General features: G+C 37.1%; 1 protein-coding gene across 1 annotated transcript; it reads left to right on the top strand.

Annotated features, from left to right (window-relative positions):
* The first annotated feature begins 1,533 nt into the window (after nt 1-1,533).
* NUP107 (nucleoporin 107) lies at nt 1,534-25,962 on the top strand. The gene is made up of 25 exons (XM_074168012.1): nt 1,534-1,640; nt 3,508-3,643; nt 4,191-4,294; nt 6,178-6,305; nt 6,669-6,717; nt 7,914-7,985; nt 8,474-8,562; nt 9,525-9,603; nt 10,566-10,679; nt 12,854-12,944; nt 14,112-14,188; nt 14,706-14,765; nt 16,178-16,323; nt 16,422-16,470; nt 17,590-17,659; nt 18,106-18,224; nt 19,880-19,918; nt 20,288-20,438; nt 21,481-21,587; nt 22,583-22,685; nt 22,864-23,024; nt 23,220-23,345; nt 24,091-24,204; nt 24,503-24,670; nt 25,640-25,962. Exons 1-25 carry the CDS (start codon nt 1,548-1,550, stop codon nt 25,745-25,747), a joined length of 2,553 nt encoding a protein of 850 aa, XP_074024113.1. The 5' UTR covers nt 1,534-1,547; the 3' UTR covers nt 25,748-25,962.
* Nucleotides 25,963-26,724: the final 762 nt, after the last annotated feature.

The following is a 26,724-nucleotide window of genomic DNA, read 5'->3' as shown; positions in this document are numbered from 1 at the left end:
CATCTCAAGAGTTTAGGGAAAATTTATTTGCGGTGACTCAAGATATGCTCTGATACAAGGACATAAATCTTGGGACAGAAACCTTTGGTTCTTCAGATTTCTTGATCTGTGTGAAACTGATGCATGGAAAACCAAATCTACCTATTGATACAAAGCCTTTTAGGGTCCCTGTACCTGTTTGCAATGACCTTCATCCCTTATAATTTGCGGGTGTCAGAGATCTGATGAGATACACTCTTGACAGTCTTCAGGACTGAGGACATTCCAAGAATGTTCTGTTTACCTCAGGTGCTGGGTTAAAAAAAAACAAAACCACAAAAAAACCAAGTGCCATAGGCATTTGATCCTCTGCTTCCAAACTGGGTGTAGTCTGATGGACACCCTGGACATGCTCTTTATTTTGTGGTTGTTAAATGCTGTTGCAGGCATCTTTGATCCCTCTGATTCCAGCAGTCCTCAAGTTCAAAAGGAAACATCAATGCTGACTGAAGCTGTTTTGTTATCAAGAACTGCAGTTGAGGGTTGTATAAGCACTCCTCTCTGCAAATTTGCAAACAAAATGTTGGGACTATGTGTCATTCCTTCTTTACCACTGTTGACACAGCCCCTGATATAGCTGTCGCTGCCTTAATGGAACCACTGTTTTTGGGTGGCTTGCCAGGCTGTTTGTGATTGATAAGGGGACCAAAGCAGCTACTGTCTTGACGTAAATTCTGTGGTCTTTGGGCTGTGTGAAAGTCTGTTGTGGTGGAGCTCCCTGTTGTCATAGGACATGGCATTTATCATCTTGCAAAACGGTGTCTCTGTTTTTAACATGGGTCAGATATTCCTGGGAACACCAGCTACTGCACTAATGTGTAGAAGTGTCTGGAGCAAACGTAGTACTTGCTAGAGCAGACTTGTGGTTGCCTTTTGCTGTAAGAGTTTGGAGACCAATTTCCAGAGTGACTGGAGATTTATTGCTGTTTATGCTCATGGTGTGTATTTACCAATGAACTCTAGAAGCTGAAGGTGTGTCACACATTTGGTACATTTATACACTCGCATTCGATCTGTCTTCAGACTTCTATCTGGAATACTGCTGGACTTGAGGAGGAACTAAAATGACGATAGATGGGCTTTGTCTTTACATTTATACGTGCCCTACTTGAAAAACTAGGGCTTGGGTACACTCTGGACTTAGTTAACAGAGTGTTTTTATAACTCTAGTGTAACTAGATGTGTAAGTTATTAAATTCCATTATTGATAATTAACCTCCTTATTTCTAAGTGTTGTTGGGCCTAAGACTTGTTTTTCCTTTACAATTGGCATTTGTGGGTTTGGTACAAGCCTTCTGATGGAAGGAAAATGAAGATGGACAGCAAGTTACTTCTCTATCAGTTTGGTTTGTCTGTTTCTTGTGTGATTGAGCAGGATTTTATGAATACTTCATTCTCTGTTATAAGAGTTCTTTTGGAGCTCTCTGATAATGCATAGTGGCCTTAAATACTTTTTCTTTTCAGAAAAGGCTCTCTCTCTTTGAGTTGCAGGACTACCTCGAAGCTCCATGAAGCCATCAGACATGTCAGTCATCCTGGGAACAGGAGGGAAATCTCCTCTAATTCTACCAACTCCTGGACTTTTTGGCAACCTGTCAATGGTAAGATGGTTAGAGCACCTTTTTCTCTTTTGTTCCTGTGACACTTACAAGAAACTACAAGTTTACAGTGTTTCAGTGTGAGGAATAATAGAGGTGTGTAAGAACTTGCTAAATGCACCCTGTGTGTTGAGCTAGTCCTTAGAACACCAGCTTGTGACTACAAAAATCTTTACTTTACTTGTTTACGAATTCTTCAAAGACAATTGTTCTCTGTCAGCAAGTTAAACCTCCAGAATTTTTCTTATTTTAGCACTTTCCAGTATTATGCTTCACTTGGATGTTAAAGTTGAGACTTCAAAGCACAAGTTTTTCTGATGACTTTTCAGATGACGTTAATTATTTTCTACTGTAATGTCTTCGGAAAAACACTGATTAGAAGAGTTATCAGTAGGGACATCTGAAGTATTTTATTTCTGTTTATTTTTAAATTAACTCGTAACAAGTTAAGTTGTCTTTCTGTATGTGCATTTTAATTCATTCGCCCTTCTGGTTGTTCTAAGGTTTGTTACAGCCTATTTGTTTCTTTAAATTATCAGGTTCTGAAGCCTAGTTGATCAACATGTGTACAACTCTTAGCCATGGCACTTCTCCTCTGATTCAGAGCCTCTTGCCATTCTATAGCTAGTGTTTTGTGAGTGGAGTGCATTTTAGGTTAGCATTTAGTGGTCTGACTTGAATCTAGTTTAGATTAGCAGGGGGAAACTTGAGACTAGACAAAGGCTTTCACAGGAGGATGATGGAAAGAGGACTTCAAATTATGTCTTGTGGAAATTTACTTGCTGGTAGATAAGAACACTCATCAGCCCTTTTTGTGTTTCCCACAGAGACCTGATATGGTTTTATTGGAGCTGAGTTTCTTGTTATTTTTACTCTGCCGTCAGAGTGCTATAGAGTTCTGTTCTGGTTGGCTAGAGGGCAGTGATGGCAGGGAGAAATTGGGCAAGAGGAATACTGTGGGTAGAAACGGGGGCATAAAAGGAAGAATAACAGATACATGTCCACAGTTTTTGGATATGCTTAAGAAACTGCTACAGCAATGCCATCTGGTTCCCTGTTTGTACTTGTTTGGGTGGGACCATTTTAAGAGTCTGGAAAAAGAATGAATCAGTTGCACCTCTCTAGGTTCTTTGTACAGCATTAATTGCTGCTGAGGAAACAGCTGCTCTCATGGAAACAGCTACAGGAAGCTGTGCTGTCAGTGCAGTATATGTGCAGTCTGTCTTCCGTTTTGGCTGTTTTGCTGCTCTGATATCAGTTATGTTATCAATATCAATATGTGTCCCCTGAAATACTCCCCAAAAAGCATAGGTTGTCTTTATTTCCCCCTTTAATATTCTGGTACTTGCTATTATTTTAAACATGTATTGCTTCATTCAATCAAATGGTTTTGAGCAATGCACCAAGAAGGTTGAAAGACTGGTTAAATGGTTCTGATTCAAATTTTAACTATTTTGCTTAACTTTTCACAGCTGCTTTACAAACTAGTTATGTTATTCTGTCTCTTTTTACTTTGAATGACAGAATACTAAGTAAACAAAGTAGAATATGAAAGTTAAGAGTTATTTATTTGTTTTAAGATGAAAAGTGATACACGGTGTTCTGAAGTGGAAGGTCTTATTACATTAGCTTCTGCTTCAGCTATTTTCTGAAAAAACATTGAGAATTTCCTTATCCAGGTTAAAATTCATCTTTTCAGAGCTTTTCGTTAAAGGCATATAGTTGCACCTTATCTTATGGCATTTATTTCATCATTAGTTTTTAGAATTGCTCTGTTTATACCATTCATATAGAATAAAAAAACTTGAGCTAGGCTTATAGTAGTCTGAGATTGCTATTTATTTTCCTTATGTTCTTGTTACGATTTTAGCTGGATGAAAGTAACTGGACAACGGCGCTCTCGCCTCAACAGACCGGAATGTTTGTCAATCTAGACATGTCCAATATGACAGAAGATGTCACTATGAGTGCTGTCCTGTTGCGTGAGGATGATCCTGGGGAAGCTGGTGAGACAGTCTGAAGGGTTCATAATAGTTGTCTACATTTTTTATTTGTGGGATATAAATATATATGTTCTTTTTTTCTGCATTATTTTGCTGAAATATTTCATTGTGAAAAACAGTCTAGTTTAAAAAGTTCAGAAAGTTAATCTCTTCCAGTTATTGGAGTTTTGAGAGTTTGTGTCTTCTGTGGACCCTGATGGCACAAATGGGATGCTCAAGCGATGTAAGATGCAAATTGGATCAGTTTCTTGGAGTTTGCTGTTAAAACTTTCTCAGATGATGTATTTACAGCAAAAGTTTTATAATTATTTGACTTACCTTGCAGCTTCTGTGCATCTTACTATCATAGCTGATAAGTTCTTCTGACTTTATGGGATATAAATAGTTCATTTCATCATTGTCCTCATTTAGATTTACAAAAGACAAGATGACATCATCAGAAAGATTTTTTTTTTTTTTTTTTTTTTTTTTTTTTCTCCGTAGGGTGTTGAGGTTTTTTTACCAGGTTGTGTTTGACTAATATGGCTGTTTCTTCTTAAATCTGTTCTAGCTACTATGAGCATGTACTCAGACTTTCTGCATTCCTTCCTGAAGCACACATCAACTACCATTTTCGATCTTGTGGATGAGTATGAAAATATTTGTAACAATCAGGTAAGTAGTTTGCTTGGGTTTTTTTTTATTTACTTTATTTTACAGTCCCTTCCCTAAGTAGAAGTAGTATTGCTATTTTTCTTTAAGATGAGAAGTCACAGTTTAACATAGACAATTTAAATCTTCCAGCTGGTTGCAGTCTTATGAGTCACTGAACACAAGTGTTGAATAGCGTCTCTCTTTCCTCATACGCTGCTTTGGCACAGGAATACCCATTGTGTAGCTTGCTGAATACTAAAAATGTCATCTGGCTGCCATTCCACTCTAAGTGCCAAGTGACGATAAACATGAGCAGATGTATAGATTTTTTTTTTTGATAATGATAATATGCTGGATTTAAAAGTACTTATTTCTCTCGGGTATGAATAAATAAAATCATTGTGTTACGATGCTTTAAGAGTTTTCTGCTACATTACTAACAAGCTGGCAGTAGAGGGCTCAATGCTAGATTTAAGGTTTTTCTGCTTTTAGACACGTTTTTTTATTTGATTGACTGTTGACTGACAGTTCAGGATCAGCAGGGATTGACAGTTCGAATGGAAGAAATTATCATGTTTCTGTCAATAAGTGTTGATCACAAAAGAGGGAGGTGGGCAGACAATTTTTTTATGAGACTTCATACCTGTGTCTATGTTAAGAAAATGTGTTCTTGGTAGAAGGTTGCTAAGCCTGTTTGGTGCAAATTTGTTGTTGAGCTGAGTTGGAGAATGCCGAGATCTTTAATGAGGCGAGTACCACAATTATGTTCCCAAGTGGAAAGGAAGACAAGACAAGGAAAATAAAAATAATTATTTTGTAAGACAGTGGAACTTCTGAGCCAAAAGAGAAAAGAAAGTCTCTTCCATTCCTCCTGCTTGAGAATACGGATACCGTCTACAAGATCATGGAATATAGAGTGGTTGTTTTGAGCCATGTGGATCTGGGGGGAGTTGACTCTATGTTGCCAAGGACCTACAAAAGTAGGGTGAAGGATGTTGCTCCAAGGATTGGCTTGGATATTGCTGATGGGGCTTGGGATGGGAGTGGAGGGACAGCCCTGGGCTCTTGTGCTGCCTCTCAGCTGTACTTTGAGATCAGTCCAGTGGCTCCTAGCAGCCATGAGCTCTTTTAATATTTTCTGGAGGGTAATAGAAGGGAACAGAGAAGATCATGCTCCTGTCTGGTATCTTGCATAAACTGATGAATATGTTGATGCCTGAGAAATTGGATACTCCTAAACTGTTTGAGGCCTTTCTCAGTGTAGTAGGAGCTCTGGAACTAGCTACTGGTGGCAAAGACTTTATTGTCTAACTTTTCTTCATAATAAATAAAGGAAAAGATAATAGAATTTCTTTTTGGTGATACTGTAAATTATGTGGTAACCAACAGTTTGGGTTTCCTCATTTAACAGAGCTAGAAAGGAAAGGGTATCTTTCAGGCACTGATAAATGTTAAACACCACAGAAGTGGTGTTGCAGATACCAGTAGGACTGACTTTATGTTTGATATTGATGTACATGGAAAACAAGTTGGGGGCTTTGGGGGTTTGTTTTTTGGTTTTGGTTTTTCAGTGGTTACCTTCTCTCTCTTACAGTCTTTTGGTACTTTTTAATTGATCAACACAAGCTTGTTTTATCCTGGGTTTGTACAGTGCTTTGCAAAACAAAGCTACTCTCGTGGTTTATGGTCTGTAGGCTGTGTTAATATTATTTTTTATTAATAATTGAGGGAATTTATAGTGTGGAGTATAATTTACCTATTTTGAAGAGATAATCTCTTGGTTGAAGAGATAATCAAACTTGGTTGTTGAAAGCATTCAGGATAATGAAAAGATTGCTGTAATGGCTTAGAAAAAAAATACAATGTTGGGCAATATTAACTACGTATAAATTTATTTACCTCAGGTGAATATACTAGGGAAAATAGTTTATCGGGCAACTCCTGGACAGCAAAAGTTTTCAAAAACTGCCAGTGTCTTGTGGCTTCTCAAGCAAGAGATGGTGACTTGGAGACTGTTGTCCTCGCTTTATAGGTAATTCCTTTGAAAAGCATACTATATTTTTGCACTGAGCTGACTTTCTTGGATATATTTTTTATGAATAAAAAAAATATAAAAAATATTTTTATATTAAAAAATTTATAAATATGGAGTGAAGCAATTAAGTACCTATTAATAATCTGTTTATGGAACTAGTTCCTGATATATATGCCTATTTATTATCAGTTTACAGAAATGAAAGTTGTAAATGGGCCTATTCTTATTACCTTTGCAACTTCTAGTATTTTTTTAAAAGAACATTTTTATAAAGGTATTTTTAAGCGCTTTCGCTTACGCATTCTGCTGAATTTTCTCAGTTTAATTTTAATCATTAACATTTTGCACTTTTATTTCTAGAGACAGAATACAGTCTGCACTGGAAGATGAAACTGCATTTGATATCACAGTAAGCTTGGAGTTCTGGGGTTTTTTTAAGCTTAATAAGATAAATACAAACTAAATGCTTGCATTTTGTTTTTACCATCACAATATTGCAGCCACTCAAAATTCAAAGGTGAAAGAATGTAAACAAAAATGAGACTGATTTGATTTTTATCAAGACAAATATTAAATTATTTCATATTCGGTGAAAAGTTAATATTCAGTTCTAAGGAGAAAATACTAGTGTAAGAAATACTATAAACTATACTTTATGTTTTATTTTCTAAAGTGTTCCACATGCACTTTGAAAATCTACTAGAAATAACTATTTATTCCTTTTAAAAATCAATAGTTGTCATGTTCCCGTAGGTCAGAGATAATTTTGCTTTGTCTAAAAGAAGAACATGTGGTCTCAAGCTGTCTAGCCTTTGCGATCCTGATTCCAATTTATCTCAAGAGAAATCCAAATTTTTTAGCATTCTTGTTTCAGCTGTAGTCTTCTTGTCTATGTCAATACAGCGCTTCCAGTCTTTGCTGCCAGAATATGCTTAGGAAGACAAAACAATAAGAAAAGTGACTCTGCCTTTGTAAAATTTATGATCCGAGTTGCTTTTTTCTCAGTCATAAAATAGCTTCCTCTAGGATTCCCACTGCTAAGTTGTCACTTAAACACTGTTGTGCCAAAACCCAATCTGCTCCTACCTGCATTTTTTAGGAAAATACATCTTCTGTTCTCTTTTTGTTGTATGCCTAATGAAAGCTAAATTAATGCTGGAGAACAGATAGAAGGATCAGGGTTCTGTGGTTGGGTTTTGGGGTTTTTATTTGTTTTTTTTTTTTCCACTCGTTCATGTTAAGTGTGCATATGGTCTTGGAAAACATAATCCTTTTTAAGTATACGGTAATAAATGGGATTTAGGATGAGTGCAGACAGTGGAATCAATGGGTCTACTATGTAGAATCTTTCTGTGGTCATACATTTGTGAATTACGTTCTGAATCTCATTTTTTATAGTTTTTAGTGTAACTGGATGTAAAAGATCATCCAAGTAAAACACATGTATAGTGTCATCTGTTTTTGAAAAAGGGGCAGGGGAGAGGTAGCATACTGAACTTGTAGAAAGTTTGTGAGTTAGTATGTGTTCAGTTTGGTATTTGTGGGTTTGTGGCAAGTTGTGTTTTTTTTTTTCCATGAAGTAATAATCAGCTTTTTCTTAAACAGGTTTTAACTGCTAGTGAGAAGACGAATGTAGACAACTTGTTTCAGAAAGATTCACTTGTTCGACAAAGCCAGGTATGATGGAAAGTTTTTAAGATGAGAATGAAAATAGATCAGTAGAGACTTAAATGTTGATAACATTAATCTTAGTTCTTATATTCACCAAATTAGTTAATTCACTACTTAGTTCTTTATATTCACCAAAGTGTGTTATTCTTTGTATGTGTAAAAATAATTCTTTTTAGTTTCTAAAGATCAGAAATATTTTTTGGGCTAGCTTGGAGAGGGTGGAAGGCTGAAGGCTAGTCCCATATAGAGCATCTGTTACTGTTGATTGTGATCAATAAACTCTTAAGTAGCACTGTGCTAACTGCAGCATCTAGTGAGAAGTAGAGATTGAGTGCCTAAACAACCTTTGTATTGGATACTTAAAATGAAAATGTCTTCAGGATGTATACGCCTTGGCTTAACATGTAGATAATGAGTAGACGCAGAGATGATAGGCAGTTAAAATATTATTTGTTACATGTTTGTTTTAAAAATGCAATTTAATTTTATTCCAGCTGGTGGTAGATTGGCTAGAGAGCATTGCCAAGGATGAAATTGGGGACTTCTCTGATAATATTGAGTTTTATGCAAAATCTGTATACTGGTGAGTTCAGACTTCCTTTGATTGTATAGATGCTCCCATTAAGTGTAAAATTCACAGACACAGAATCACTCTTAAAAATAAGTGGATTTTTAAAAGTTGTTTGGTTCTTTAAATTCTTAAATGTAAAAATTGAGATTTCCTATCAGTTGTTGCTTTTGGGAGGTGAGGGTGGAAGGAAAACCATCAAAGCTACTTAATTTAATCTTAACCTGGATGCAGATTTGATTTTTTCATAAGGCACAATGGGAGATAGAATCATAGAATTGTGTAGGTTGGAAGGAACTTTTCAGATCATCTAGTCCAACCATGAACCTAACACTGACAAAAAAGTCGCTAAGCCATGATCACCTGCAGATCGGCTTCCTGGTTACTCTGGATAAACCCGTTTTTATTACATGTTTCTCAGGTGGTCACTTCTTTATCTGACTTCAATTTTTGCCTGTTTAAGTTTTTGTCATCACTTTATGTCATTGGCCCTTGAGCAGAAGCCATTATTGTCATCTTTATTATCAAGATGATGGGTTTTACAACAGAAAAGACCAAGACTTCCTTTGACGATAGATGCCTAGAATAAGCCTGCTTTTAATGGCCAGTGAGTACAGGCTTTTGGAATCATGTGTTCATCCTAAGTTGAATTTGTGTCCTAAACTGACTTTATAGTGAATAGAAATGGGACATGTTGCTCATGCAGAAATAAATTCATAGTTAAATATGTGAATAATTGAAATAATGGATGCTTTTGAAAGAAATCAAAGATATGTGAATTGATTCTAATATTGTACTTGTGAAATGTTGCATTGACACAAGAATAACACAGTCCATTGATAAGTCAGCCAAACTAAACGTGTCTCTTCTGTAACCATATTCCATGTACCAAAAATATCTTTAAATATTTGTATCTTATTAGAACGTGCCTGCTAAAGAAAAAAACATTTTTCTTATAAACATTTCACTGCTTGCAGGGAGAACACACTACATATCCTGAAGCAGCGACAGTTAAGTACATACATTGGAAGTTCTCGAGCTCTGGTAACAGAGTTGGTAAGTATTATTTAAAAATAAAGTTCGGTTTCAGAATGGGTTAGAGAGAGTATATATGTTATTTTCACAGCCTTGCACCAAATTTTAGATAGCTGTGCTATCCAAAAGTAGTTGTACTACCTAAAAATTGCAAAACATTTAAGTTGGAAAAGATGAAAATTAGTACAGAAATGGTGAGGCAGGACACCTCTGTTGGGATATGTGGACTTCTGTTTTCTTTCAGCAGTCACTTCATTCCCCCATCACAACTACCTGTGGTCTATTTGGTAAAGTAGATGACTTTATTAGTACTTCTAATGTCTGAAACAAACTCATGTTCCTAACCAGAAAAGCCTATACAACTGTTTGGAAGCCCTTGCAGATAAGGGCGTGCTGTCTTTTATACAGTAACTAGTACAATGAAACCAAGTCCTGATGGGATTTCTTGAGGGCTACTGTAGTAAAAGCTGATAGGAGGGCAGTCAAGAAAAGGACTGTACAATGGAAGGAGGTGGTGAGCTGTCTCAACGACAGCAAAGCAGTCATAGAAGATTAATTCAATTGGGGAGTGATCTGAGGTATTGATTGGCTTGAGAAAATCTGTTTGGATTAACTAGAAGCCTGTTACGAAAAGCCTTCTCAGTTAGAAGGTGGAGGAGGAGAAAGAGTCTGGTAGGTAGAGAGGCAGAAGGGGAAAGTATGTTTGAAGGTGAGAAGAGCTGGAAGATGAGAAGTTTGGGGCAAAAAAACAAGGTGATGGGGTGAATAAAAGAAATCGCAGTGGCTCCTTCTGATAGGAACAGTGACAGAAGAGGAATAAAAGAAATGAGAGAGGAAAGACAGGAAAGTATCATGCTAGATATTGCATGGGTTGTACTGATTGTTGTGACAGCATGAAAAAACGACTCCAAACCAGGGCAGAAAATCTTCAGAAGAGGCAGATAAACATTGTGTGGGTGGTTGGTGACTTTTTTTCCTTGCAGGATCCAGATGCTCCTATAAGGCAGAAACTGCCACTTGATGATTTGGACCGAGAGGATGATGCGAGGTTATTGAAGTATCTCTTCACTCTCATCAGAGCAGGAATGACAGATGAGGTAAGCTGCAGAAAGTTACAGTATCCTCGTGGTTAACTAGTTTAACGTATTTTAAATCTTACTATTAAAGCTAATGAAAAGCTGTGTACTAAAATGCCTGTTTAAATTCGGCTTGTAGTGATTTAATTTTCAATTTATTATCAATACTGACAGTGATGGACTGCTAAGTTAGTAGTCTAATAAAATTTTGCATTTAATTAAGTAATTTTGGGTGTAGAATTGATGTTTTGGAAAAAATGTTGTATCCTTGGGTTTTTTGGTTGTTTCACGATATTTTTTTACCGTAGCAGCTTGACACTAAATACTGTCAGACAAACACAGAATGTTTCAAAGAGCTTCCTAGCTGCATTTCTGATAATCAGTGGATTATCGTACAGGCTTCCCTCTCGATATATTAGAGTGGATCGTGCTTGCGATTTTAACTAGAGAGAGGTTTGATGTATGCTTTTCTTAGAAATAGCATTAAATTAAGCAAACTTTACTTGCTCTGCTCATTCCCTTGAGTATATGATCTGAGTGGAGTTGAGGGAGAGAATCAGCCCTGGTTTTGTCACCTTGTTGTACAAACAGTTGCAATGGCACCTTTGGAGGCGAGTCCTGGGACTGAGAACTGGGAAACAGTGCACAAGCTCCATAGGCTAGTACTGCCATCAGGAAACATAGTTATTTACAGTGCTTAACTCTTACTAATTGAAGTAACTTTTCTTCCTTGCTTTGTACTTTCTGTTTTCTTACATTTATCATTTGGCAGGGTCTTCAGCAGTGAAAACTCTGATAGACTTCATCTGAGTATTCTAGAAAGCATGTTATTATCCTCCATTAACTCTTTTACTATAAGTCTGCTTGTTCCCCCAGCTTAGAGAATATATGATGTGTATACTTCGCATTAATCCTTAGCTGAGTAACGTCCAGGCGATTTCAGTCCTGAAGCTGTTCGAAGTAACGATTCCCAGCTGCGAAGTAGCTTTCATGATTTAATCATATAAATACTTGTATTGTGGTGTTGTCTAAAGGCCTCAGCTGGAAACTGATTCCTTTATGCTAGGCTCTATGTGTATACATAATGACATTTAAATAATGGAGGGGGGGACATGACTGGAGATTCTTGTGCCCAAGACCTTAGACTTAGGAATACGGTTACTTTCTAGTATTCTGTTCCACTGTGGTGCACATCTATACATTTTCTGATAGCATGGGCATGTGAGCATGTTGCTGCAGGGCAGTGTGAATATAAATTTGCAGCATCAGTTGTTCTGCAGTGGCTGTTGTGATGTCCCTGCTGTCTGATAAGCAGGAAGTGGGTTATTCACTACTGAAAGAGTAAGTTACCATACTTCGAGTTTGCTCTGAGTTAAGAATGGACCGTTGTGCATTTGCCTTACAACAGGTCTTACACAGCAAGTAAACTAGAACAACTTACTTGTCTGTTCTTTAAATTTACTGTTTGTCACCATTCCCAAAATGGCAGAACGTCTGCAGCCCTCCAGTGTGAAATGAACAGAATTTGGCTAAACAAACCGAGACTGCATATTGCACATTACTCTCACTGTTCATACTGTTTTGTCAGTCCTGGAACGGTACCAGTCAGACTAATTAGACAAGCTGACTTTTTTTTTTCAGAGGTGTAGATTGGAAGAATTGCAGGCAATCTTTTTTGTATAGGTTCTGTTCTACTTGCCACGCTATTCAAAATAGCTTTGAATTAAACCTCTTTGTGCTAGTGCATAGCCTATTGAATATCATTATGGGAGAGGTGGGATTGCTATTTTTAGAAGCGTATGAGGGGTTGGAAAGTGAAGTTGACTGGAAAAGTAGATGACTGCATGAAGAGATGGATTATACATCTAAGCAACAAGACGATACCTTTAACTAAACTTATCAGAAGGATGCATAACAGCTGTTTAAGGCAGCAAAGGAGAGACTGTAGCATATTGCTCACATTGCTATAAATACTGATGGCAAAACTAAAACATTTAGCGAAAAAAAGCCCTGATGACATTTCATTTACTTTGAAATCTTTCAGTTGTTTTGAGTTTAAGGTTCTTTGTGCTTATTTTTTGCATAGTAGAAATCTACACAAGTCAACTGTTTTAATAACGTTCAGATTTTTAAAGGAGAAGTGGGTGGTTTTCCTACCTTGAAGTCTGTTGCTGAGAAAATCCATTATTTTTCAGGCACAGCGCTTATGCAAACGATGTGGTCAGGCCTGGAGAGCTGCGACTTTGGAAGGATGGAAGTTGTATCATGATCCTAACATAAATGGAGGTATCTACTTCAAAGTGCATTTGAGACAGATGTAAAAAATTGGGCAGAGGGCTTTCTCCTAATACTTGTCCATGGCGAAGAGAAATAGCTATTTTTTTTTTTCATCTTAAGAGCCTTTTTTTTTTGTATTTTGCTGTGTCTGTTGAACATGTAAAAACTAATGTCAAATTATTTTAGTTGAAGGTATGAGTACACGGAATCCAGTTAATGTGCTAAAGTCCCTTTCTTTTTGAAAATCAAACATAATCACAAGGAAGCATGTCTCAGAGTTCCAGACAGATCTTCTCCACCTTTATGTAATAATATTTCAGTCTGTATTTTCTCAACATCTGACTTGTGCCACCTAGCAAACATTTTGTTGCTTACAATAGTTGGACTCTGTATCTGGCTTCAGAAAGGTGTAGTAGGACTAGAGTTCAGCAAATGTAAATGCAGGAAAAAGAGATGCTTTTAAAATATTTGCAAATTGTTAAATTACCTTTCTCCTTGGTTCTGGAGTTCCTTGCACATGGTCCTATTTATAACAGTACCTTTCTTCTCTTGATGTTCAGGACATTGCAAGATACAGGAAAGAATTTAAGAACATGTCTAAGTGTTGTCTGTAGCTTCGTCTGGAAGGCATAATGCTTTCTCACTTTTCAAATCCTGACAGCCTGTTACTTTTATCTGTGTGCTTCACCGGCATCTTAGCCTTGTTTTTAGTGTACCTACCGAGCTTGTTGTTACGTGAGTTTTAGTTCCGTGGTGCATGCCCTCATGCAAATGCCTGCAGAACAGCAGCGCTGAAGCAGTGATGTTTTTCAGAAGTTTGTATTCCTTAAGATATAAAAATTCCTTTTCTCCTTAAGTTTGTGTTTTCCAAATGTAAACATTGTAGATATGTTATGGTCAAAAACATTATTTTTTTCAAAGCTAGATAGCAGCTAAGCTTCCAAAATACTGTAACTTTAAGATGTGTGTTTACCAAATTTCCCAGAAAAGCCACCTTGCGATCCAGTCAAAAGCATTAAAATGCCTTGGGAAGAGTTCTAAAGGGATTGAAATTGAGCTAATAACAGAAAATAGGATTTACCTCTTTACCTTGTTACTGGTTTCTCTTTTTTTAATGGCACTTTATTCTTTTTTTTACCTTTTTTTTTCTTTTTTTTAATTATCCCTTGCATGTAGGAAAAGAGCTGGAGCCTGTTCAAGGGAATCCGTACAGGTGCATTTGGAAAATAAGTTGTTGGCGTATGGCTGAAGAGGTAAGATAATGCTGATGTGCTTGATATTAATTGAACTTTTCTGAACGCTTTAACATGATTTTAAGTTAACCTACCCCCTCTGTCTTTGCTGCTTATAGAATTTGAAATTAATGTTTCTAAGAGGACTTCTGAAATAACGTATTTATGTCTTATAGTGAGAAATCTACATAAACAGCACCAATTTTTCAGGCTTAGGAATTGTCTGACTTTTTCATTTGGTTGAAAGTGAAACTGCTGACACTAACTTTTACTTTCATCTTGACTTAGTTGAATGGGAAAGGGAAAACATTGCTTTCTTTCCAGGTCAATATAAATTTTTCATGTAAGTTACTGGTGAAGGGGAAGTCAGTTGCTGTTCTTGCTTTGGCTCCTGATATGTGCTGTGATTCTCCAGCTTTTCTTGGAAACTGTTAGATGGAACATGTTGCAATGGAATAATCTCTAATAAAATGTAAAGTGACTAGAAAACCTATATGATTTCTAAATAAAGGTTACAATTTTTTACTGTTTATTTTAGGAGCAGTTTAATAGATATGAGAGAGCAATCTACGCAGCACTGAGTGGAAACCTCAAACAGGTATGTCAAGCCTCCTAGTTAAGTGGTGTTTGGTAGTTATGCATTTTCTTTCTCATATGTGACAGTGATACCAGAAATACTGCAATTACTGATTGTTGTCCTTTTAAAAATCTAGTAAACAGGACAATAGCAAATGTTGCTGCTTTAGCTGACATGCTCTGTGTAGATTGACATCCCTTAACTAAATACACGTGATAGACTTTTCATAGTATTATTCCTGCTAACTTTCAGTACAAACAGTTCTAATGTTGTTGGTTAGTTCTTTTCTAATTTAGTATTATTTCAGAGCTTATATAGTCACCTTCCTGCTCATGCACAGTATTCTTATAGACAAGCTGTTACATCCAAAGATATTCTGTACCTGAATTTTATTATCAATAGGTTTTATATTATGTACAATGCTCTCTTTTATCTTTAAGTAGTTCTCTCATTTTTAATCCTCCAGATGGTTTTGAGGTCTCCCACTCCTAACTAGTGACTTTTAATTTTTATTTTATTTTTAAGACCAATAAGGAGTGTTGCAGACTGTCATAAAGGTTTCCTTGCTGTTATAGTAATCAGTAGTAAGGTCCTGCTTGAGGAGCTTGATTTCCCCGCTCCCACACCCCCATCTTGGTATGATGTAGCAAAGATAATTCAGAAAATAAAAAGAGGGGGAATAGAGAATGTTTTCAGGTTTTATTCATTGAAATATTAAAGTAGTTCTTGTACAGGAAAAAAGACATTGTAAAATTATACAGACTTACGCAACAGAAGATATTTACCTTTTTGTGACAGAGACCTTTAATGAAATTAAGTTTCAGTAATTTTCAGTAATTTCAGCAAAAATCAGTAATTTTAAAATTACTGTAAGAGAGAACTGTTTCATGAAAAGCAGCATTTTCTCTGGAACTTGTCCCAGGGTTTCAATGTTCAAAGAGCCTAGCAAGATTCAGAGAACTGGATATAAAGTTCTTTAAATCTCACCAAAGCAGCAGTACTCCCTCCCTCCTACCCTTCACCACTCACTGCTGCACTGTGACTTGTGCAACCATGACATAAACTGGTACAGCAGAGCGATCCTGCTGAAAACCTATCAGGTAGTAAAGTAGATAGTCTTCATCTGTGCTGGTTTTCTGAGATGGTGGTACACAAGAGGGGGAGTGGTGTCAGAGCACTGCTGCCTCTGGAAGGAGGATAGGATGCTTTCTTTTTCCTACCTTTCATATAAGATAATCAAGGGGCTAGATCATTATTCAGCAAAAGGATTCTTTTTTTTAATATCCTGCTTTGATGAAGGAAAGGCTACTGTTCAAGATGGTTGTTAGTCTGCCTTGGTGACTGGAAATCTGATCCTAAATAACAGTTGCTCAGTTTGGATTCTGATAGTTCTCCATCTCTGACAATTTTTGCTCTGTTTCTTTAATATGTAGCTTCTTCCAGTTTGTGATACCTGGGAAGATACCGTTTGGGCATATTTCAGGGTCATGGTGGACACTCTTGTTGAGCAGGAAATACGAACCTCGGTAATAACTGCAGAGGAGATGGAAGAGCTCCCTAGAGATTATTTAGAAACAAAGTAAGTTTTAAGTAAAATCATGCTTCTACACTTAACATGATGATCTGTTTGGAATATTCAAGGTAATGTTTTTTTGCCTTTTCTCTCCTACTTTGAAGCTGGACTTCAGAAAAAGTTTTTGAAGAACTTCAGGCAACAGACAAAAAGGTACATATTAATTACAGTTTTTCTTCTCACTGTTTACCATTTTTAACTATTCCCTGAGTTGTACTTTTACTATGCTATTTAATGAGATGCTCAAATATGCGCAGTGACTGATTTATGGAAGGTTTTCTATCTCTAATATGTAATTTCTCAATTCAAATAGATTTTTCTATATGCTGCAATCTTTTAATGATGGAAAAGATATAGGTTTTGTCTTGCCCCATATCTGCCAAAGTAGCTGGGAGTGCTAAAGAAACGGCTGACTGGCAGTTGGTGTCAGACATACAAAGCAGATAGAGTAAATCAACTATTTAACACTCTGATAAAATGTGCAAAGATTGATTACATGCTATTTTCTTTATAGGAAGTTTGTGTGCATATTTCAAAGCAGGCCTTTCAAAATTTAAAAGCGTATTTGCTTAAACAGACTGTGTTTTTGTTACTTCTAACACCTAGGATACTTACTTTGTTTAAGATGGGATATGTAACTTATACGTTAATTTTATGAAGATGAAATTGAAACTACACCTACTTTTATTTGATGGAATAAACATACAGCTTTTATCATATTGCTAAGACAAAGACATGTTGAAAGACAGCTTACAGATAGATGTAGTCGGCTACGGATACACCCAGCTGCCTTTGCCTTTCTAGTGCAATCTTCACCATGTAGCAGCTTTACGGGTGCATTTGAATTGTATTTCATGCATTAATTCCTCTACTCGAAAAAAGCCAACCTCTTCTTCCTCAAGTAAGTTTCACAGGCCTTTTCTTTCAGGATTTATACACATTTTTGCTTCTTACATGACTTTGTAGAATCTACTCTCTGTAATATGGTTATTTATTCTCCACTTCAGTGCAAAAAGCCCTCAGTCTTGGATCTCTTCCATGAAAGTATTAACTCTACAGATCTATATTCTGGTTCTTTCCGTTTGTCAATATTCTTGCAATTTGACATTGAGATAGCAAGTGCCTTTTCTCCTGCTCTTTATGCAGAATACCCTTTGAAATAGGATAGCTTTTTTGCCTAAGGAATCTTTACTTTATTTATAGGTTTGCTTTCTTTATACATTATGCTATAAGATTTTATTCAAAGTTTGAACTTTCTTTTTCCCTCCCCAGAGGGTTATAGAGGAGAATCAAGAACACTATCATGTGATTCAGAAATTCATTATACTGGGAGATGTGGATGGTGAGCTTTTCTCTAAGTGATTTTTAAATGTCAATTGACTACATTACTTCTAATGACCTTTCCAGAAACTTATATGTGAATGGATTTTAGAAGCACACAGTAGGCAAACTCCACCTAAAAGCTAAGCTGACTTTTTAATCAAGAACTGTAGGGACTTTCTGCAGTTTGACATACAAGGTAGTTTTCAAAGAAGTCATGAAGTCATGTAAATGTGTCACAATATATGGGAGATTATTGCTATAACTTTTTTTCTGAGAAATGACAATATACCATGCAGCAGATATTTAAGCCAAACAGCTACATCTTTCCAAAACTGTTGCTGTTTTGTTTTGTTAGGCCTTTGAGGCTAAATTACATTTTTTGAATAAATGCACAGTTTTGAAATATTTCTGAAGTGTTTTTTCCCCGTGATATGGCTAATATCGACATTTCCCTGGTGGCTATAGGTTTGATGGAAGAATTCAGCAGATGGCTTTCCAAAGACAGAAGTGTGCTCCCCGGACACCTCCTTCGTTTCATGACACACCTTATTCTGTTTTTCCGCACTTTGGGTATGCAAACTAAGGTAAATTCACTTGTATTTGATTTGTTGTCATAGCAATAGCTAGTCTTTGAAGCAGAAATGATTGCGTGTAAATATATAAACTACATACAATGACGGTGAATTACTACCAGGCTGATGAGGAACTGCATGCTTAAATAGTGTATTTGTTGATCTTGGAGCCTAAATACAACAGTCAAAATTAGAAAAGATCATCCTCCTCCCCTCCACTTGAGCTTGAAAATTGTTTTTTGAGGGTGATGGATTCTACTCGTAAGCCCTTTATTGAGAAGGACCTGACTCAGACTTCAATGTTAGGATTATTCATAGCAGCCAAGATGCTTTGAATATAACCTGACCTTATACACAGTCCTTAGAATTGTACCTACTGCTGTAAACTCAAAAATGTATCTGTTTGAGGTAACTGGTACTAGCTAAACCTTTCGTATTTTCCCCAAATATATAGTAAGTATAGCTTACTAGCTACCTAGCCTATTTATGCTAAATACGCTGATGGGGTCGTATAGGCTGCAATTACTCTTTTCTGAGGCAATCACAAGTAATTAGAAGCTCTCCTTCTACTGTTTTAAAAATTAAAAGTGTTCATGTATCAAGTTTCTGAATGTAACCTATTCTGGCAGAAGACAAATGTGTGTTTTCATTAGATGATTTAAATACAGCTCTGAGTTATTATGGTTTTTTCATGCCTCTAATGTTGCTTCATTCCCTTCTTGAAATTTATTTTGCAGTCAGTTAACATTTAGCTAATTTAGGCAAACTTGTGTGTGTATACACATGCTTTTTCTTTTAGCCAGACTCAAAATTTGATAGATTAGGTCTTTAAGCTAAAGTATGGTAGAACTAGGATATGTTTAACAGAGGGGACAAAAAAGGTGCAGTTTCCTACATAAATTCCACTGTGGGATTGTGAGCAACTCTTGATTATTAACCTTTACAATTTTGGAGTAGGTGAATTTACTGGCAGATTATTTCATCAACCCTCAGGAGACCTCAGAGAGAAGAGACAGTTTTGCAAGCTTTTATGATGTTCCTTATTTGATGTTTGAGTGCAGTTCATATAGGTATATGCTTAGATAAAAATTTCTAATTTCATTTACACATATCAAACTAAAGTGATAGATCTTCACAGTAACGAACACTTGAGTCTTAGCTAAAGCGGCCTCAGGTGCTTGGACTGTACTTGGTTTTTCAGTATAGGCTATTGCAGATGAGCCAGGTGATATTTATACTCTGTACATAGGAACATTAGAATTTTCTATAATACACAGTGGATGTAACACACTGGAATAGTCATTTGTTGACCTGACATTTTATTTATTAATTAAAAATATATGGTAAAATGGAAAGATTTGAAAAACAACTTAAAAAGTAACTTTCCAGTTAGACCAAAAACTGTATTATGCAGTTGCTGAAAAATAAAATCTTTGAATCGGAAGACATACCTTTCTTTAATCACTCTCTCAGAAAAACAGTTCTTCCAGCTGAGCCTGTTTGAATGTGTAGGTTACTGAAGCAGGGATAAGCAAATAACCTTGTGTCTGCGTAATAGTGATAGCCTCTAAAGTGTGGGGGGTGGGGGGTGTTTGTTTGGGATTTTCTTTTTTGTTTTTTGCCACATTATCTGATTTTAAATTGAATTTATATTTGTTTGCAATAAGGAGGAAGTTTCTGTTGAAGTCCTAAAGACCTACATTCAGGTAAGCTCTCAAAACTGTATTTTGCTTTCTCTGATGTAATTTAAACATAAAGGAGGAAGAAAAGGAAACTTGAGGTTGCAGGATGGAAAGAACTATGACGCGGTTAATGCTCTCTTCTCAAGAGATACGTGGAAGCTTGCCTAATACGCAGAGTTTCTGCCAGCAGTGCTTAAATAAGAGGCGGTTTTATTGATCCTTGTTTAGAAGCTGAGAAGTGGAATCTTACTATATCAGAACAAAATAATCAGAAATTTGTCACACGTTTATGTTTTTACATAAAATATGTTTTTACGTAAATGTAAAAACACTTCTGTGTTTGCAGAGAGGAATGTAGTATGCTTTTCTAAGTTTTTTCTTCTTACTCTGCAGCGGATGATATCTGAGAAGCACACAGACTTAATAGCATTTTATGTTAGCCACTTGCCCCCAGAGCTAGCCGTAGCTCAGTATGCTCTATTTCTGGAAGATGTTACTGAAAGTGATCAACGCCACCACTGCCTTGAATTAGCAAAAGATGCAGGTGAGAGATGCCGATATTCAAATTATCATTTTATACGGGTTACTTTGTCTTTCGGTAGTTTTTAATGCAAGATGTAGCTATGAAGATAGTACTGTTTCCTTCCTGTGTCTCTTCGTTTTTCAATGAAATAAAATTAATTTGCTGATCGCTTCTTCAAGTAGGTATATTGTGGATTTTAACTAACCTGGAATTGCAGTTGTTTTTCTGAATTAAATAAGTAGCACTTTTGCTTCTGGATTATGTCCAAACATATCAGGAAGTAAATGCCAGCTGCCTGTCTCAAATACATGCTCTGAAGCTTGACATGATTGTATTATTTCAGAGAACTAATTATAAAAATACCTACCTGTTTGTGGATTTAGGAAGGTTATGAGGATCTTAAATTTTTTTTTTTTTTGGGGTCTTATTTATAGTGCCCTTTCTTAGTCATAGTGGATTGCTTGCATTAATTGTAAGCTTCCTTCCAGGCCTATACACCAAACTAAAAGGGACTACAGTGAAGCGGCACGCTGTCCATTGTTTGACAATGCCTCTGTGCCACTCAAAATTCACAAAGAAATAGATTTACAGCAGAATTCAGTGTCTTAATTTTTCTTCAATAATTTTTTAGTCATTTTGTTTTAAAAACTTGGCTAAGGCTTCGAAAATAAAACGTCCTGCTTCAGCTTCTGTAAAAGAACTATTCTAAGCTTTTCCTGGTACATTTCCTGTCAAATCATAGTCTTGCCATCAGAATTGCAGGAATTGGTGGTCTTAGCAAATGTATCTACATGCTGGTCCCCAGCACAGACTGAAAAACTTGTTAATTGTCTTATTCTTTTTTTCCATATTTGATGTTCTCTGTTATCTCAAATATCATTCTTCTAAAAAACCTGGAATAAATTACATATCTCAAAAGCTTATAATTTAGTCTGACAATGTGAGTGTGAACGGACTGATAATTACTAGCAGTAAGGAATAAGGTCAACAACTGGAGTCTGAAATTCATTTCGTGGCAAGTTTGAGTTCATGATGGCTGTTAAATAGTTCTCTCTTAACCTAGGTCTGGATGTTGCAACCATAACAAAAACTGTTGTTGAGAATATCCGCAAGAAGGATGCTGGTGAATTCAGTCACCACGACCGTATGTTAGATACAGGCACAACAGAGGTGAGTATACTTTGCAGGGCAGTCATTCCCATTTGCAATCAGCTGCAGAGTCTTTTACCATTTATGGTCCATATTTCTCTTTCAACAATGCTGGAAACGGCCTTGAAAAATCCTGTGAGGGAAATACACTTTCCATGTGACCATGTGAGGAGTTGAATTGCACGAATTCGTAACTTCTGTTTCTGCATCTCCTTGATCTTCTGGGCTGTGGTGTGTGCTGCCCAGCAGCATCTCTTCACGCAAACAATAAGTGAAGATAAAGCCCATGAAATGACTGTAACAAAATACATTCTAGCTGAAAGTAGGATATTATTGTAACTTCTAAGAATTATGAGGATTAATGCTTTGGATCTCAGAGGTACCTTATTACATGCTCAAATGACGCATTCTAGCCATGACAGACACTGCCTTTACTGACAGTTCCCTTGTCATCTCTATTGAGTGTCGGTTGGATCCAACTCAGTGCTTCAGTGACCGTGAGGTACTGTTAATAGCTTGCATTCAAAGTATTGTTCAGAAAGCAACCGATAGTTTGCAAACTTTTGGCAATTTTTGGATGTTCTGTACAAAGTTTAACCTCTCTAAGCCAAGTAGGTGGTTTATTCAACTTGAGTTGGAAAACTGGTTGCAGGCTGATGGCACCCCTGAAGATTATAGCAAGGGCTCAATAAACCACATTTGTACAGTGAATCGTACTAAAGTTGGACGAAGATGCATGGTAATCCACAAAAACTTGTGAGAGCTGATGCTCATCCATTGGTCTGAATATCATGGGAATACTTAGAAATGGATTTTTCAGTGATTCTAGATTGCAGAGCTGGTTTTCTAAGCTTTTGATACTGAAGTTGTGAATAAAGCAATCCTTGTTAGTATGTCTATAGTAATGCTATCCAAAGATCTCTAGAAACTTGCGTATTTCGTTGACCAGATTTGATGTGTCTAACGCCAGCTGTATGCTTGGAATGGTAGTGAACCTAGATGTTGTTTTTTTACAGGCGGACCGGCTGAAAATAGATGTAATTGACTGGCTTGTATTTGATCCTGCGCAGAGGGCAGAAGCACTTAAGCAAAGCAATGCAATCATGAGGAAGTTCTTGGGTACTAAGCTTCACAAATATTGTAGATTTTTTAAATATTGTTTTCGTTCTCATTGGCTCTTGGCACTACATTTGATATAACTTTGAATCTAGTCTATTAAAAAGCATGGGCTTGTCAGTTTGTAAAAGTGAAGTATGGAAATTGCCAAGCCATTGATACTCAGTTCACATTCTCACAGCATCCAAGAAACATGAAGCTGCCAAAGATGTGTTTGTGAAGATTCCCCAAGACTCTATAGCAGAAATATATAACCAATGGGAAGAACAGGGAATGGATACTCCACTTCCAGCTGAAGATGACAATGCTATACGGGAACATTTATGTATTCGGGCATATTTGGTGAGTTTCAGCTATGCTGTATTTCAAGTTATTACTTCGAAATAATGGTGGCTTTGCCTTGGTGGGGAAACTTTTTAAACTTTGTCCATTTGATTTAACTTCTGATTCCTGGATGCACTAAAGCTGTGCATTTAATGACATTCTTGTAATAATAAGAATCAAAAATGTCCAAACACTGTTTCCAATGCAATCCAGGAAGCCCACGAAACCTTTAACGAATGGTTTAAACACATGAACTCAGCTCCACAGAAGCCTTCTTTGTTACCACAAGCAAGTTTCACAGAAAAAGTGGCCCATGAGCATAAACAAAAGAAGTATGAGGTAGGTAAAAGTTCAAGTTGTTTTTAACTATAAACATTTACGTTCTTGCTTAGGAGGCAGTCTTAGTTTAATAAAACGGAGTATAAGACTGCTAATTCATATTGCTTGAAAACTCTCTTCTAAATTATTCCGGTTTTATGTTGAATAGAGGGAGCATGAGATAGAATAGTAATGCCACTGCACAATAAATTCTCTTGCTTTTTCTTACATGACTCAGCTCTACAGACAGTATTGTATAACGTAATAGTAAATATTCATTATAATATGTTGATTGTCAGTGTATTAGTAAATCTGAGTACTTGATTTTGCTATTAACTCTTCCCTGGAAGTGGAGGATGAAGGCTGTCTTGTGTTCTTGCATTTGTCGCAGTTTCTTCTCTAAAAGATGCTGCAGTTTTGTTTCTTTTGCCAAAAGTTCTTTTTGCACGTCTGGCCAGTATGAATATACTGTATTCAGTTCATACAAGCATTTTTACATAAGCCTGGCAGAATTAAGTTGTTTAAAATTATCTTCCTCCAGTGGCTTCGGCTGCTTCTGAACAACCTGTCTGACTCTCAGAACAGGGAATTAAGCAAGGATGGAAATAGCTGTTAGCAGCAGGCTTTTAGGTTTTGGCAATTGGCTAAAGATTCTAATTTGAATTGGAGCTGCGCTGGCTGTTGCATGCTAGGTGAAGAGTGTGTGTTAAAATAGCCTTGGAAATTATCCTGTTCTGCAGCAGTTTATTTTTTGTTGCTTCGCCAGATGGACTATGGTATTTGGAAAGGCCTCCTGGATGCTCTTACAGCTGATGTGAAAGAGAAGATGTACAACGTGTTGCTTTTTGTCGACGGAGGATGGATGGTGGATGTTAGAGAGGTAAAATGAATTTTTGTATCATGGCGTAGGCCACAAAGCGCGGATTGTACCCAGTTGTACCTTTGGCATCCTTAGTTGGGTGTCCTTCTGTTTACTCTGTTATAATTCACTCTGGCCTTGCCGTGACCGGTTACAGATTGCTTCCCCTTCAGTTACCATAAAAATTGGATCTGGCAGTCCAGTCTAGGCTGGTTCGTCCAGTTTTTTGCCTCTGACGCTACTAATTTATGTGGTTATGCTGAGTTGCCTTTTAAAGGTATATGTTCGTAATACTAATACATTATTTTGCTATGGTAAGGATGTCGAGGATGATCCTGAACGAACACACCAGATGATTTTGCTGCGAAAGCTGTGCCTGCCAATGATGTGCTTTTTGCTGCACACGGTGTTACACAGCACTGGGCAGTACCAGGAGTGCCTACGGCTGGCTGACATGGTTGCTTCTGAGCGACACAAGCTTTATACGGTGAGTTATTGAGAGCTGCAGGCAGCTTAACTTCCATCTGAAAGCCCTGTGGGTTGACTCTGGAAAAAGCTTCTATATGGAGAGGATGATGCCATATGTTCTTTAATATCCTAAGTTTTTTTATCTCTTCCCATTCACTGCAGTGGTGAAGGGTTTCCTTGTGTGCTGACTTAAGGAACCAAAGAGTTAACTTTGCTTAAGTTCAGTTCTTGCTTAAGAACTGCTTGTCAAAACAGAGAAGATGATGCCAGTGTTTTGACAAGCAGTTCTTCTGAGCACCGCAGTTACTAATTTTTAGATGGGGGCTATTGAAATAAGTTTAACACTTGGACTCGATGATCTTAAAGGTCTTTTCCAACCTAAAGGATTCTATGTTTCTATGTTGAGCTGTAGAATTGTAATTGATTTAATTTTTTTAATTTCCATTACATTTCAGAACATTGTATAAGGAGGTTTGGTTTTGGAGCACTTGGTTCACCTAACCTTTCCCTCCAAAAGCCTGAAAAACAACTTTATCATGTAAAAACCGAAACCAACCCAACTCCCCAAACCAAAAAAATATCTTAAACCACAATACTCCCCCCCCAAAAAAACCCCAAGGATTAGAAATCTGAGAAGAAACATCAAGGCTAGGAAAAATAATGTGATGCATTCACCTGGATTGGCTCAAGATCTCTGCCAGTAATAATGGGAAAATTAAACTTGGCTGTTTACCAATGATCTCTGTAGTAGTTATGAGACAGAGCTATCTCGGGACTACCTTCAGATTTTGGATACTGCTACTCGCTTCCAGTCCTTTACTAAACGCCCTTCTGAAATGTCTGATGTTCAGAGTCTTAAATTAGAAAGAAAGGAAAAAAAAAATTAGTAACTTAATTAACCACCATTTACTTGATATCAGTTCTATTCATTGCAAATAAATACAACCTAATTATGGTTTTTTGTTGTTTTTTTTCTTTTTATTCTTAGGTATTTTCAAAAGAAGAACTCCGAAAGCTTCTACAGAAGCTGAGGGAATCTTCTCTGATGCTTCTGGACCAGGATCTCGATCCTTTGGGATATGAAATTCAGTCATAGGATTTCATGTAGATACTTGCAAAAACTTCTGAACATGGATATTCTGTTTATAAAAATGAACAAAACCATGACTCAGATAAGCTCTTCTGATCTTTGCAGGGAAAAAACCCAACCCTCAGATTTCAACTTGAAAGATTCTGACCAACTTCCGAGACTGTATTTGTTATACAACCTTTTTCATAATGTGTTTTTTTTTTCTAATAAAAGTGCGTCACAAACAGAAAACATTCGTTCATTCTAGTCTAAAATGTCATTATATAAATATGGTGATTGCATAAACCTCCTTAATCTCTGCTACGTGCTGAAGAGCTGCTTCGGGAGAAGAACGGGCAAGGGTACAGGGGAGAGGACAGTGAGACCTCAGGAGGACAAATGTGGAAGGCAGCAGACCCCTGGGGCTGGAAGAGAGGAGCACCAAAGGAAGGAAGAGAAAAAGTGAAGGGCTTGTTCTGGTCTCACCTACCTTGTGTAGTTGCTAAAATGCCAATGTCATCCTGGATGGGAGGAATGGCGATCGTACCTTGAAACTCCCAAGTTTGCAGATTTTGTAATTTATTTAGAAACCTTGCTCTGGCCCTGTGCACGTGCGTAAACACACCTGTAGTGGCTTTTCCCTTAACTGGAGAATGCAGAGCTCTGCCAAAGCTGTAGGCCTGAGTATGCACCGAGTCAGTGTCAGAATCCTGACACTTGGCAGAACTTTCTGCAATATGTGCTACGTACGGGGTATATATATACGCATATATATACACCCCGTATATATATATAATGTATATGTGTGTGTATAATATATATATATTTCAACATAGGTTTTTACGTGTATGTCTGTAGAAATGCCCAGCCCGGTGGTCTGAGGTACTTGCCCCTGGCAGCGGTGGCGTGTTTCGGCCCAGGGCTGCTGGGCCGTGTGGCGGGGGTGTGCCTGCGTGGGTGTCCCCGCCGCGGGGGCGGGGCGGGAGCGATCCCGCACCTTTCCC

Source organism: Numenius arquata, chromosome 2 (genome assembly GCF_964106895.1).
Source record: "Numenius arquata chromosome 2, bNumArq3.hap1.1, whole genome shotgun sequence".
Lineage (NCBI taxonomy): Eukaryota > Metazoa > Chordata > Aves > Charadriiformes > Scolopacidae > Numenius > Numenius arquata.
The sequence above is the reverse complement of the archived record's forward strand: the minus strand, read 5'-3'. Positions and strand labels throughout refer to the sequence as shown.

Coding starts and splice junctions, on each gene's coding strand:
- NUP107 (XM_074168012.1), top strand. CDS start 1,548: ATGAAGCCATCAGACATGTCAGTCATCCTGGGAACAGGAGGGAAATCT. Junction 1,641..3,507: donor TTTTTGGCAACCTGTCAATG/GTAAGATGGTTA, acceptor TTACGATTTTAG/CTGGATGAAAGTAACTGGAC. Junction 18,225..19,879: donor CTTTGGGTATGCAAACTAAG/GTAAATTCACTT, acceptor GTTTGCAATAAG/GAGGAAGTTTCTGTTGAAGT.